Genomic DNA, 15478 nt, shown 5'->3' with positions numbered 1-15478 from the left:
ACTGGGATTTTAGAAATTAAGTGCCCTTTTAAACTTCAATTTCAAACCATGACTGGAGAAGATATTGCTAGGGATGGCTCTTACCATATAAAAATAGGAGAAAAGAATAAAGTTACATTGAAGGAAGAGTCTCAGTGGTATACTCAAATACAAACACAGCTAGGTGCCGGCAACTATTCCTGGTGTGACTTCATTATTTTCACAAAAGCAACACCACACCTAACCATTCAAAGAATTTGCTTTGATGAGGAGAGGTTTAATAGAGAGGTGCAAAAAGTTTAATTTTTCATGAAAATTTGTAATGCCAAAATTGCGGGGGTGAAGAACTTATTTAGAGGGAACTGACAAGATACTGTTCCATGCTTTTCTCTCTCTCTCTCTCTCTCTCTCTCTCTCTCTCTCTCTCTCCCATTTATTTATGGACTGTGGTGATACGAAAAATTGTTTTGTATGAGATTTGTATTTGTTCATGTTTAAGATTTCTTTGGGTACCTTACTTGCCCTTTGGGGGCAAAGAAGATTGCTGTCACACAAACAAACAAACACACACACACACACACACACACACACACACACACACACACACACACACACACACACACACACACACAAACACAGAGCATGTAACTTTATATGATGAATCTCAGATGATGTAATAAAATATCTGGAAACAAAAGTAGTTTTATTCACACCTTCATTGACTTATTCATATCCGATAAACCTAATCCAAATTCATAAACAAAATAGTGTACCATAACATTACATAATTATGTGAATTCAGAGCCCTTAAGTATATAATGATATTTGTAAATATAGACATGAACATTGACATTTGTGTCAACATTTAGTTGCACAGAGAGGGCATTAAATTGCAGAAAACAGCAACTATTACTGAAATTTGATGCAAAAGGGGCCAAAGCTTATTATCGAGCTGTCCTGATAAAATTTTGAAATTCTTCATTCTTTCAATAGCACGTTCAACATGCACCCTCAATGAAGCAACCTCCCTTGTTCTGATTCTTTCTTGTGCATTTAGTGCCCTTCCTGAACCATCCTCTTTCTTGCGAGTTAAGGGTGGCATGTGCAGTTTTGCACCACGTTGCAGCAGTAGGTCTCCAATATTGAACCCTCTATCCACCATGACAGCATCTCCTGGTTCAATTTTGTCTATCAGTTCAACCTCTGCAATGTGCCTATCAGATGTGTTACCACCATATGGAGTTGACACAAATGTAATAATTCCTGTTGGTGTTATGCCAACAAGAACTTTGGCAGTGTTGTGATGCTTATACATGGAGTATGTCATTGCTTGAGCAGAGCAGTTTGCTGGTTTGTTGATATAAATCTCTGTGCAATCCAAAATTACCCTTGTATCTGCATACTTTACTGGATACCAATCAGGAAGGTTGTCCCTAACTTGCTGAGCTGAAGGCCACAATAGCCACGGTTGCAGTACCTCATACAATACATTTATCCAGGTATTAGTGATGCATGAAACTGAAGCTTGTGAGACTGCAAATAAGTCGCCTAAAAACCAGCCCGGAAAACCTTGACGGATGTACACAAGTGTAATTAAATACTCATCAAAAGTATCTAGTATTTTCTTACGTGCCCCTTTCTTTAAATTTTCCTTTATGCTTTTGGCCCTTTCCAGTAATTAATTGTTTTACTCTCTTTTAATGGTCTGATAAATAGAAATCAAAACACTTTTGTTAGGAAGACCTGTATAGCGCTGAACACTCTTGTCACTAGCAAGAATCCTTCCTCTGGTCTGGGCTCTCTGATCAGTAGGTGCTTCTGTTAGATCTGCCTCCTGAAAAGCATAAAAAAGATATATAATATATATATATATATATATATATATATATATATATATATATATATATATATATATATATATATATATGTATATAACTTTCAACAGTTTTCCTTAATTTACTCCAACTTCCTTTTGCCTCAGCGAAAGCGGACACATACCAAAAGAAGCGCAATGAAATTATCTATCTAATGGTGTATAGCGTCACCTTTCCGTTCACTCAAAATTTTGAGATATAGGCCTTTGAAAAAATATAAGATTTTATACACGGCGGGGCAAGCCGCTATGACAAGATAAAACGCGCTGGCTGGCTGGCTGGCTCTCTCTCTCTCTCTCTCTCTCTCTCTCTCTCTCTCTCTCTCTGTATGTGTATTGTGTGTGTGTGTGTGTGTTTCAAGCTTGTGCATATCGCCTTCTGAGGCGTTTTACTTGTTTATATATGTATATATAACTAACCCTTTCAACTTGTACTCCAACATCCTTGGGCTCAGCTGCTGAAGTAGTAGCAATGGCTGATGCTGAATAGGTGTGATCCTGTGGTTCCAGCACCACCTCTATCTGGAGAAACTGTTCAGCATCAACTGTGGGAAAATGAAATATAAAGTTCAGATATATGTATCATTCAAAAGACATTTCTACACAATGTCACATATAGGAGCACACAGCCTGCTGCTAGGTCAGCGGCAGAGCAATTAAACTAAAACCCCTAACTTACGGCCTCTGCCCCCCTCGACTAGAGTAATTCTTACATGTTTCAGGAATGATTTGTGAATGTCATTTTATAGAAGGAAATATCTTAGAGTAATTAATACTTTCAACTTCTACAATCCTGTCAGCTACATGTTTCCAAATTATAAAATAGTAATAAACTTTTACAAGTTGAAACAGTAATGATTAACCTGAAATTCTAAAGTGAATGAGCTGTTTTAAAGTAAATAAACACTAATTTGGCTTCCTTGGCAATGCTTAAGTTTTTTTCCATTACTCTAGTAAGTTTGCTATGCTTAGGTAAAGAAATGCAGGCAATTACTTCATTCATCAGTGTAGGTACAAGTGGTGAATGTTTTCAAGTCGGCTACATGGCACCGATTTATAGAATAACACAATTTCCCTAGACAAAACTCATGTAATAAGTTATTTCTTACACGATTTCTACATTCTAGACCTACTAAAATGTATAATAAACATAATATGATGTAAATCAACCCACTTGTAAATTTGTGCCATATATTTACCATAAACGATGTTCAAATCAACACTAAAACTGCATGGTATAGTAACATACCTTGAACTGATGCATTGTGAGCCCATGTCTCGACTTCAATATGGACATCAGTTTGTACTTCTTCGTCAGTTTCCTTTATGAAGTCAATGTTGACTGGCAAGGCAGGGGCAGAGTGTGAAGAGGGCAGTGACTGGGTTAGTGGTTCTTGATCGCCTCTGTCAGCCGCTGGTGTTCGTGCTCCAAGCCCACTGATGGCACCAGCGTTGTTTTTCGGCTTCCATTGATTGTAGCCGAACAACTCTGGATCAGGATGCGATGGTGACGGCCCGTTGTTCCAGTCTATAAAGTGATTTGAGCACAGTGCATGGTGTCGGGTGACTTTCCATGTAGGTCCCCTCTTACATCTGGTCACCCACAAACGTCTTCGGGCAGCCTCTTTTTTCTTTGGAAAACGAGCCCAGCCCTTCACCTCAGGATCCTTCTTCTGCGAAGAGGATTTGCAGTCGGCAACAGCACATATGTAGACTGTCATGTTCGAGGACAGTAGCAGCAACAAGTAAATAAGCGCGCGGGATGTTTGTTTTGGTTCTGGCAGGAGGGTTCGTCAATTTCGATTTCGGCGTCAACTGAGCAGATCATTTCGGCTTCGGCCACACATTTTCGTTTTTTTCGCAAAAAACACGTAACGGTTATGTGTTCCATACTTACTGTGCGAAGAATAATCTCTAGAAAGGCGATACAAATTATTTTTTTTGTAATATTCGCTTTGGTTCACTCGTGAAAAATGATGTAGCTGCAACACCCCTTCGATCACTGTTTCGCCTCTAAAAAGATATTTACATTATGTACTTGAGTTGACATCATAAATTATTATAGACAAATAACATTGTGTTTATATTAGTAAGAATATTGGTATTGAAAATTAATATGTATGGTAAATAAGATTTTTTTCAGGATGCCACTTGGCTGAGCGAGACAAATTCTCCCCGCGTAATTAAGCGTGCTGGTGACTCATGACAACTATTGACTATTGGTGATTTGCGCCAATTAAGGCCTTGCATGGGGCAGCAACAGATGTGAGGCGAAGTGGTTGCCAGACATTGATATTAGCCAACAACGAGGGCTTTGTTCACTGGCATTCAATACGACAACAGTCCATGGGGGGGAGTTTCTCGTGTGGATAGAGATGGAGGACAAGCTTTAGGGGATTTTTTTTTTTTTAAGAAACTTGATTCCTCGCACGTGAGTTGTGGTAAAAAAAATATTAGTAGCCTCTCTCTCTCTCTCTCTCTCTCTCTCTCTTCTTTGAGAAAATACATGGTTGACAATTTCACAAAGTATCTAACTGCACTGTCCTTTTTCGTCCTTAAATTTGTCCTGCAACCATTTATACCACTGAGATACTGCAGGATATCACATCAGCAGCGGGCTACGCGCTTCTGCCAGTGCCTCATCATCTCGTTACAGGCGACAACTCCTTGACCTTGCACCTTGTATTGCTGTTACCCACGGTCCAGTTGACTGAACCGTGGGAGAATATAGCTTCCATCTCCGCCGACTCGAAATTTTAACCAAGCGGCGCGCGGTAGTGGCAGGCTCCTCATAAGCCAATACTATGGACCTGTTGATAGAGGGGATGCCTCCTATTGTCATAAAAAAACTGTGCTGTCATGCTGCCATCCGGCCTGGTCAAGTTTCATCTCTGCTTTTCAACATTCATCTTTCCTTCCTGTTGGACATACGCCTACACGGATCATGGACATCCGTCAGAACAAATTAATAAGTCACTTAGTGGAGTCAGAAGAATCTTCCCCAAGCTGATCACTTTGATCCGCAATGGCTCGCTTGCCTGTGCTTACGCAAGAACAACACTCACTGCGCATCTGAACGCCCTCAATGAGAAGCTGCAATTAAGGCAAAGAATGGCATTTTCTGACAGACTTGCATCAGTGCCTTCGAGGTTGAGGTTTAGATATGTTCAGTTGTCTGATGTTAATTTTGAATATTTTCCTTGCCTTGATGCATCTGCTGTTTTGAGCTGCTCCAAAATGAAGGACACAAAGGGCCGTTCTTATAATCACTAGTTTTCGTTGGCTGGCCAGCGATCGAAACCCTTCCGCGCGCGATCGGGTCTACAGTTTCGACTTTGCTCCCATCTCCCAGATCTCCACCTCTGTGATATTATTCTGTTGTCTACCTCATCCACCGAGTCAAACATTGAAACACTTCTTCATGGCAAGCAGCACCAATTCCCTCACTGGTCTGCATGTTTTTCACTTTTTATGTCGGGGTTTTCGTTTAATTCTCACACCGGCCCGCGGCTCGTGGCCCTTCCTTCGAACCCCCCCCCCCCCCTACACACACACACACACACACACACACACAGAGACATATGCTTAGGAACTTTCTGGTTAAGAATTGATTCAAAAGCTTTAGAAAGACAGGAAAGTAAAGCTATAGGACGGTAGTTTAACTAAGGGATTGGAACGGCCACGCCTCATAGGCACAGGCTGTTTGTAGGTGTGGTATGTAGAACTGCCGTGTTTTTTTGCTGGTCGCGAGGCTTTTAAAAAAAAAATGTGAGGGAGAGTGCCAAACTTTCGTGGAACTTTGCTGTAAGCAGGGTTCTGTGTCTAACTTTCGCAAATAGAGGGAAGCGGGTGTGTACTCTATATAGTAAAATAGAGCTTCCACACTCTGTACTGCCTGGGGGTTGGGATGGCATGCTCCTCCCTTCTCCTTTGTTGTTTTACTTGCAACAATAAACTATCAATCAATCACTCTTTGGGCACACCACAAGTATCCAGGTGGTGTAGGTTCCTAACAACCAAGAAGTCTTCTTTGTAGTGCTCCTAAAAATCCATAGAGTGTGGCTTCCATTGGTTTACTGACCTTTCCATATATATTAACTAGTATGCTTTTGTGCTTCAACTTTTTTTATAGTTTCACAATTATGTTAATTTTATTGCTGTGGACTCTTCATACTTTGGATGGCAATGTTAACCCGGTAGCACCGGGTATCATGTTTCTTAATGGTCCCTCTAAGCGAGAAAAATGAGAAAAAATCACCCCTCACACAAACCATTTCATAATATATATCAAAGCATTTGTGATCAGATTATGTATCATCTATTTTGGGGGGTTTATATCAAGGCACAAATTTGGCCCATCAATGCTACACGGTAAAGCCACAAAATTGACCCGTCGATGCTACACGGTAAAGCCACAAATTTGGCCCGTCGCTGCTACCAGGTTGATTGACACAGACATGTTGGCCCACCTCTATGATGATGTTACAAAATAAAAGTAAAGTTAGGGGCATACTCTTTAGCTGCACATGGCCTCAGTGCTCATATCTGTATCATTTGCCCTTGAACGTATGGTGGGTGATACAACATCCATGCTACCAGTTATCTTCCTCAGGTTTCCCCAGGAACCCATGCCTAACTGTAAGACGCCTGCAAGTAGGGTAGGCGGTGGCTGAGTGGTAGCGTGCTGGGCCCACATTCACCGCGTGACGGACGACGTGGGTTCGAATCCCCACGCTACCACCTCGGATTTTTCAGTCACCGCCGAGTGGCTTAAAACTACCCACATGCTGTCCTGAAGACCACCCATCAACCCGGATTCTAGATGAAACCGTCCAAGTAAATCAAGAAGGAGTTACAGGGGGCAGCATGAGCCAAGAGCAGATGGTGCCATAATAAACACTTGCCTGCGCCATGACGGACTGGGGCCGAATACCATCCAGGCCCCTCACGCAAGCCTACCAGCGCTATAGGCATAGATGTAAAAAAATAAATAAAAAAATAAAAAAAATGACTAAGACACCTGCAAGTATTACGTATTACCAACTACTATTTATCACATGTGCTTGGTGGTAGAAATGGAATGGCTGGGAGAGGCCATATGTTGACTGCCATTCTGAGGAGACCAGTAAATGTGTTGTTGCTGAAGATGAAGCAGCAGGCGGAAGAGGCTCTGGAGCTGATGCCGCTGCTCAGTCACCTATACCGTGAACTATGGTAACCATCCTACTGGCTGTGACAGGTGACAAGGGGTTTCATTCTTGCTCCATGTGTCTAGGTGTTTCTGAACAACTACTAGCAAGTACTCTTGACTATGACAATTATAGAATAGCATTTACTTGTGCTGATTTCAACCGGGGTGTTGGAAATTGTGTAACAACTTATTATTATTGGGGAAAAAATAATACTCCCAACAAAATAATCAACATTTTTCTAGGCAGGCTACTGTCTCAACTAAATTCCTGCTTCCTATCAATTCCCTTCAAGGAGGTTTACCTATGGTGGAGGTCGCACCTCACCCATAACCAGGGGTGAAAGTAAGATTAGATTTTTGTTGGTACTACTGTCTTCAAAAGCGTACCCCTACGTACCGGCTGTAAACAGCTGTATATCTCTTCCCGGTACAGCGTACCCCTGTGCACGCGACACTGGCTGCCACTTGTCTCTTCCAGAACCCGTGAGAAACTGGGAACGCGAGCCACTCAGGCAGTGCTCTCAACTCTGATGGACGAAAATGTGTGAGATTGGGTATCCAAATCCGCTAGAAATCCACTAAATATAATGAGCTACTTTGCAATATGAGCATTTCTTTTTACAAACAAATTCTATTGCCTGGTAGGTAGCCAGGGGTGAAAGTTGTGTCTTCAAAAGTGTACCCCTGCCTACCGGCTGTAGACGGCTGTATATCTCTTACCGGTATGGCGTACCACTGTGTACCGGCTTACTTTCACCCCTGCCCATAATTCAAAAATTGTTGTTTCGAGCAAATAAAACTAAGTAATTTTTGTAACAGAGCCAAGATTTAATGAAGCAATTAACACTTAAGACAAATACAACATCCTGACAGTCCACTGAAAAAAAATCAGATGTGACTGGGGAGGTTATGGGGTTTTCCTCCTTTGCAGGCGATGTGTTGTTTAGTGAATCACAATACCTGATTTTAAGTTAGATCTCCCATACTGTTCTAACCAGCAGGAAAACATGTCATTAACTGATCTGTGTCAACCATTGCCTGGATGTCCCACTAAGGAAGATTGTGACCCCCTCCCTTCTCTGTAGGTCACACTTGAACCACAGCATAGAACAATTTGGCCACCACTACCACACAGTCCCACTAAGGAAGATTGTGACCCCCTCCCTTCTCTGTAAACTTGGCCACCACTACCACACCTTACAGTCCCTTCCATCACTGATTAGCTGATTCAACCTTCAACCGTGCTCTTATCCTACACTCCTTACACTATGCGGGTTTAATTTAGTGAGCTTAATTGACCTACTCCACCCACTCTACAGTGTTAGTTTTGCTGTCTGCATAATCTTATCACCTGATTGCACCCCTAAGTCTACCCTCGGGACCTACAATATAGTGCTTAAAATGTGATGCTTATGTTTTGGCAATTCTTCCACTTGTTTTTTTACAGGTGACTCCCTGTTGTTAATAATGGTAATATTTTATAATCTATTATTCCCTTTGATCTCTCTCTTTCTCTCTAGATGATTACAAAACCTGAATTTCTCTGTAAATGGTTTGGTGAGTCATGTGAACAGCAGTGCTCTGCTTGTTACCTAAATTGCAAAACTGTTTCATTCCAAGACAAGTGTCAAGCTTCCTTTCAGCAAGAAAAGAGATACACTTCCAGGCCTTTCTTATGGGCTTTATTATCAATAAAATATGTGAAGATGACTAAGACTGGTGGCCATCAATAAAATACTACAAAATGTAATTACCAATACATGTATTTACACAGTGCACACAACAAATGTGCCGCCACAATCAGTGTGCTGGCTCAGCCGGCTTGCCGTAGGTCTTCTCCCACCACTCAATATACTCCTTCTTACGCTGCTCCCGCCTGGCAAAGTATTCTGGGTACTGTGCCTTCTCCATGGGGTGCCAGTGGTCCAGCACCCAGTCTGGGGGAACCACCTCTCGCCCATAAGCAACACCACCGGGAGAGTTGGCGACTGTGGAGGTGAAGGTTTAAGAATGAGGTTTCATTCTGTGTGTGAGAAGATGGCTTATCTGGAATGACTAATGCTGTCTGCCAGACAGCCTCTTAAAATTAGGTTAATCTTAAAGATATAAAGAATAACTGAGATAGATGTGACAATCCATCTATGCACCTGTTTTAGTGGTTAGGCGACATTTTTATACTGATCCTTAAGTCAAAAAATTCATCTAAGTCGGCAGTGTGCTGTCTATTGGAGACCCAAACTCTTCATGGTGGCATGCCATTGTGACAAAAAATCAATCAGAAAAAGTAGTCTTTCGTCAGCAATGTGCTGTCTCTTGAACACTTGAGTCCCCTTTCAGATGTATTAAATTTTTGCTGGCCACCGTGGATGGATATGTATTGCAGGAGCCAAATGTATCACATTACAAATAAAAACAGGTAAATTTCATCCTAGAGTTGCTGACATCACTCCCATTTAGGAGGAACATGTTGGTGTTTCTTTCAAGAGTGTATCAAGACACCTCTCCACCCAAAATTGACCTCTCTTTTGGCCACTTTTCATTTTTATCTTTGTAGGAATCAGCGATTGGCGGGCTCTTTTTTTTTTTTTACCTTAGTTTGTTGCCCTTGAGCTGATTCCTTAGCTGTAAAAAAAAAATAATAATAATAATAATAATAAAAAAATAAAAAAATAATAAACTGAAAGAAACTGACAAGGAGTGGGAGTAAAGTTGCAAAAAGCTTGTGAGTGAGAAAAGACCAAGACCAGCACTTTCTTCCTGAGGAAATTCTGCATGGCATTATACTGCCAAACATATTTTGTACGTAGTTATAAAATTGTTAACAAAATAAAGATACAAAAATTAAGTTTAAGTAAAAAGAGACCATCATTACGTCTCATTTACTTAACTTCAATCCCTCCTTGTTATGCAACACAATTGTTTTGAGCACAGTTCCTAAATCTGCACAGTTTTCTAATTATGTTATGGAAGGATTTTCAATAAGATGATGTTGGAAATAACTGAAAAATGAAGACATTGGACAAGGGGTTTTAGGAGAGGTAGAAAATGCATGGATCAAATTGTTGCACAGAAAATGTTAGTTGAATAGTACCTCGAGAAGGACAGATTAACACACCAAACTACAAATCTGTGGGCCCGGGTTCAAATCCTAGCCTGGGCAGGCATCCTTCACTTCAGGATGGTCTATAAATGGGTACCTGGGGAAACCTGGGGAAGGTAAACTGTGGTAATCCAGGTGCTGTACTGACCCTCTGTCCCAGGTTAATGGGTTCTCACGTGCCACACACTCAAGAGACAATGGTATGGAGGTGAGCACTGCGGCCAATCGCAGCTAACAGCGCATGTTCCGAACTTTATGCTCTTCCAACGCCTTCATATATAGTTCATCCACACTCTGCCTCCTGAGTGCATGCATGACTGCTGATATTTGAACTGAGTCAAATGCTTTCTTATAATCTATGAAAGCCATGCATAGTGTTTTTTTGTACTCAGCAGATTTTTCAACAACTTGGTTAACCCTTAGAGCGCAGGTGTTGACAATAGTCGACAGCTGGTGCCTGGGCTCAAACCGCGGGTGTCGACAATAGTCGACAAGGAGTTTTTTGACTTAGCGCACTGTCAAATTTATTTTGTTTATGCTAAAGTAGGGTAAGCATATCGTTTTCTTTCAAACAATACCCAACCATGTTCTCTTGACTAATTACTGATTAGTGTAAGCCTTGTGTAAGCTTTGAGAAGATGTCTGCAAGACATCCCACCTCTTCTCCCTTCCAGTGAATTTCATCCACAAGATGGGGGCCCTTTGACCTCAGCACCCATCAAGGGCATCAAGAAGGCCTAGAAGTTAAGTTTTTTAGGGGTGTGGTTCACATAAACTGTATAAAAGTTATGCTTCTTATTACTAAATCAGAGAAGGGAAGTCCACTCGTGGTGGAAAACTGTCTATAAAAATGTGCTCTCAGTGATCCTACTTCAACATTCCGTACTCGCTCTACCAAAGGTCATATAATCTTCAAATTAATGTCAAAAAACAGTTAAGGGTATGTACTTTACAATGGTACTTCATTCAGTTATGTGAGTTACGTAGAAGTGAAGGTATGAAAGGTTGAAGTGAGGTATGTTTTTGCCTGAATATGCCCGCGTGGGAGGACGGGCACGGCAAAACAAGCCCGCACTTTAAGGGTTAATGACGAGGGTGTGGTCAGTTGTTGAGGATCCACTACAACATCCAGCTTGTTCTCTTGGCCAGTTTGAATTTAGTGTTGCACTTATTCTGTTTATCAAAATCTAAGTAAAAAATTTGTTGGTTACAGGGTTGGCATTGTATAAGTCGCTTGTCACTCTTTTGGGACTTGATACAATGGTGACTTTTTCCAGGCACTAAGACATCTGTAACTCTGCAGGCATCCTATATTTTGGCCACTTTATTAGGTGTGAAATCACCTAGTTACATCTTTGATTAGGTCTATAGTTACGCCATCCTACCCTCATGCTGTGGCCCTACTCATTCCTTTCAAAGTGCTCTTCACTTTATATATACCTTTCATCAGAACTGAGCTATGTATTCATGGCACAGCAACTACAGCGGTCATATGGTGCCAGGTAAATGTACATGAAAATAATATAATAATAAGCCTGTTCCTTCTTGCTTCTAAGTACATACTAGAATCCCCCTTTTTGCATAAGAAACCTTGGGTAATATTAAGTTACAAGTTTCAATTGAATAATTATGGTGATCCTAATGGTGGTAATAACAATATGAAATAATTGAATGAGTGCTCAAGTAAACTTACACTGGCGTGGTTGGTAGTGGATGAGGCTGAACAGTTCCTTCTCCCCCTCATCCAGAAGCTGCTGTGCCACTCTCATGTCCTTGATGTCCTTGTTCTCATCAAATCTTGCCCTCAGGAGGACAGCACGGTACCGGTACAAGGGCCTGCAACAGAGGAAGGGAACTTAACGTAATGTTCCTATTTCCTAAATACCTAAATTCACAATTTCACTGCAAGCCAAGGTAAACCGATCCACCAAGGTAAAAGGCAATGAGGAAGATCATCATTACTCAACAGGGAACTTAGGACTAATGGTGTCCGAAATTGAACATTTTTAGAATTTGTCACTTCTGATTCTCTCTCTCTCTCTCTCTCTCTCTCTCTCTCTCTCTCTCTCTCTCTCTCTCTCTCTGTGCACACAGACATGTAGCACTGTTGCACACAGAGAACACTACTACCACACCTTTCTCAGCCCTGCAGTTGCCACAGAGATAAATGGAGTGAGTAAAAATCTGATGAACTTCTAAGATATCGTATCTCCAAACCGACTCAGTGGTGGCTCGCCACTTCCACTCCTGCTTCCTGTTTGCAACTGTCTTCTCGGCCCCTTGCTTCAAGTCAAAAGGCAATAAGTTGCCTTAATTTAGCAGATAGTTAACTATTAGAGTGGCAAGAGGTTCCCATCAGTAAAGCTTCAATAGATTACCATCAGTTAGATATTAATAAAAACATCAAAACTCACCAGAAAAATGTGTATTAGGCTACTAATTCAGTATTTCACCAGCCTCACTCAGGCAGTTCACACTATTTTTTCTGACAGATCTCAACATGCACTTCAATATTTCTTAGTACCATTCATTACAAATTATTCATTTTTGTAATATTTTGTTTTGTTCGGTAAAATGTAATGGAGTCGATAGGGGCACAAGAAAAAATAATAAAAATATTAGTGACTTTTTGGAAAGTAATATTCTTTATGAAACCCACTAGTAACATTACCTCCTACTGGCCAAGTACTGTAATGAATCCATTTCTTATGCGGAGATGTTAGGTGTGCGTGTTGGCAACTTGGCGCTAAGTTGGTGAAAGACTAGAAATTTACTGAAAAATGTTTCTTTTGCCATTGTGAGTTGGGTGTCTTTAGAGATACTTAACATGAATGGTACCTTACTGCTGCTAAAATGGCAACCTGTTACTGTTACGAAGTGAATCCCGAGGCAGGAGGTAAGACAGTACTGTGCCAGGCTGATTTATACTTATCACATCTCAAAATAACGCTGAACAATGGGTTCTGACAATTATTACTGCTCAGACATGTAGAAAATTAGCTCCTTCAATAGAATACTCAAGGGGGACCTAGGAAGAAGCTTTAACAAAATCTGCGTCTGGGTGGGTCTAAGCAATGGAAAACATGACGGCGGCCCTAAATTGACCTGCACCCAAAATACCAGTAGGCCTTAAATTGACCTGAACCCAAAATACCAGCAGGCCTTAACCCGGTAGCAGCAGGGATCATGTTTTTAATGGTCCATCTAAGCGAGAAAAAATGAGAAAAAAATCATCACTCACACAAACTATTTCATTATATATATCAAAGCATTTGTGATCAGTTTATGTATCATCTATTTTGGGGGGTTTATATCATGGCACAAAATGGGCCCGTCGCTGCTACACGGTGAAGACGCAAATTTGGCCCGTTGCTGCTACCGGGTTACATTGACCTCACCCCATAATACCAACAGGCCCTAAATTCACCTCAGCCCAAATACCAACAAGCCTAAAGTTGACATGAACCCATAAATTGACCTCATACCAGGAGGACTAAAATTGACCTAGACCCATAAATTGACCTCAACCCAAAATACCAGCAGACCATATACTGACTCAAACCAAGATACCTGCAGGCCTTAAAGTGACCACACCAAAATACAGCAAGCCTAAAACTGACCTCAACCCGAAATACCAGCAGGCCTAAAACTGACCAAGCCGAAATACCAGCAGGCCTAAAACTGACCTCAAGCCAAAATACCAGCAGACATATAATGACCTCAGCCCAGAATACCAACAGGCCTAAAGTTGATGTGAACCCATAAATTGACCTCATACCAGGAGGCCTAAAATTGACCTCATACCAGGAGGCCTAAAATTGACCTGGACCCATAAACTGACCTGAACCCAAAATACCAGCAGCAGGCCATATACTGACTTAAACCAAAATACAGCAGGCCTTAAACTGCCCTCAAGCCAAAATACCAGCAGACCTAAATTGCCCTTCAGCTAAAATAGGGCCGGGGGGTGAGCGTCCGGGGCCCGGCTGAGCGGCTCCCTCGCTGCCCCCCGGTGGTGCGCGCCGCCCTGGGGACTCACCGTTGGTCATACCACGCCTCGGTGTTCCTGAGTGCCCGCTTGTACAGGGAGCAGACCCGCTGGCTGTGTGTGGTGGCCCTGGTGACGAGGTGAGACATCCTGACGGCGGCGGCGGCGGTGCCTGGCTCACGGCACCAGCTGACGACACTGTTGCCAACACCACCACTGGCTGGCTCTATGGCACTGACACTGTTGCCAAATACACAGATTTCGGTGTATGTCCAGAGAGTTGCCCATCTCACTGTGGTATTCTCACCCTAGCCATGGGTTAGATCTCATTATTCCATGCATTTTGAACCCCATATGTAGGGGAGAGTGGTGATGATTCGGCCACTTTTTAGAAAAATATTTTTTAAGAAGTAGCGTAATTTTGTTGATCTCAAAATGTTCCTTCATCATTTGGCTCTTTAGGCTGCTAATATGACAATCGTAGCTATTTCCAGTTTTCAGATGTAGGTGAAAGACGGAGGTGGGATGGTACGGCACTCATAATACTCGCCATAATATTAATATAACTTAAGTTTGATTGGCTAATAAACAAGATTATGTCTACTACAAAACATTTGCTTAAGGACAAAAGAATCCTCTCAATATTCATAGGGGAAAAAAATAAAAACTATACATTATACCTGCAACAATAAACTATCAATCAATCATTCAATCAATATCTAAAAAGTTTTGGTATTATGGCTTCCTTCTCTTCTCACAAGCATAATATCTGAATATAAATCAACCAAATTAACCTTTTTATAACCGTTGCAACACCTATAATGATTAAATTGATATGGGGGCTCCCGGCCGGGGTCCCGTGGTAGAGTCTCCGCCTTGCGCTTCGGCGGGATGCTAGAGCGTGAGTTCGAGACCAATCCGGTGCCATGTGGAAAGGTGGCCTTATTGTCCAGGGGGAGGTACTGCCCCCTCCCTTGTTGTGCTTTCCTTCCTACCATTGTATCTTTTTAGTTTCATGGTGCTACCTACACATGTATTAATAGTTGTATAATCACACTCTGTCCTGCCTGGGGGTTGGGATGGCATGTTCCTCCCTTCTCCCTTGTTGTTTACCTGCAACAATAAACTATCAATCAATCAATCAATCTTTCCGACCCCGTTGTTGGGCCTCCTTGAAAGAACTGGGTATCTCTCTACCAGCCGCCTGGGGGGTTGCGCGGCATGCAGCGCCTTCCTCCCTTGGGGTAAATCCACAACGAAATACCAAAAAATCATGAAAAAAAAACACCCGTCCGAATCATCACAACTCTATAAAAAGCAAATGCGTGGTCACACTCCTTTTCCAGC

General features: G+C 41.8%; 1 protein-coding gene and 1 long non-coding RNA gene across 2 annotated transcripts; both read right to left on the bottom strand.

Moving 5' to 3' along the window:
- Positions 1 to 1692: 1692 nt before the first annotated feature.
- LOC126988654 (uncharacterized) lies at positions 1693 to 5352 on the bottom strand. Its single transcript, XR_007742414.1, has 3 exons — positions 3102 to 5352; positions 2273 to 2397; positions 1693 to 1813 (listed from the first exon to the last, which is right to left on the bottom strand). It is a non-coding gene; the product is annotated as an uncharacterized LOC126988654 (long non-coding RNA).
- A 3356-nt stretch (positions 5353 to 8708) lies between these two features.
- On the bottom strand, positions 8709 to 14359 carry LOC126988741 (NADH dehydrogenase [ubiquinone] 1 beta subcomplex subunit 9-like). The gene is made up of 3 exons (XM_050847113.1): positions 14183 to 14359; positions 11837 to 11979; positions 8709 to 9031 (listed from the first exon to the last, which is right to left on the bottom strand). Exons 1-3 carry the CDS (start codon positions 14278 to 14280, stop codon positions 8844 to 8846), a joined length of 429 nt encoding a protein of 142 aa, XP_050703070.1. The 5' UTR covers positions 14281 to 14359; the 3' UTR covers positions 8709 to 8843.
- Between the last annotated feature and the right edge of the window lie 1119 nt (positions 14360 to 15478).

Source organism: Eriocheir sinensis, chromosome 70 (genome assembly GCF_024679095.1).
Source record: "Eriocheir sinensis breed Jianghai 21 chromosome 70, ASM2467909v1, whole genome shotgun sequence".
Taxonomy (NCBI): domain Eukaryota; kingdom Metazoa; phylum Arthropoda; class Malacostraca; order Decapoda; family Varunidae; genus Eriocheir; species Eriocheir sinensis.
This window is presented reverse-complemented; position numbering and strand designations above follow the sequence as displayed.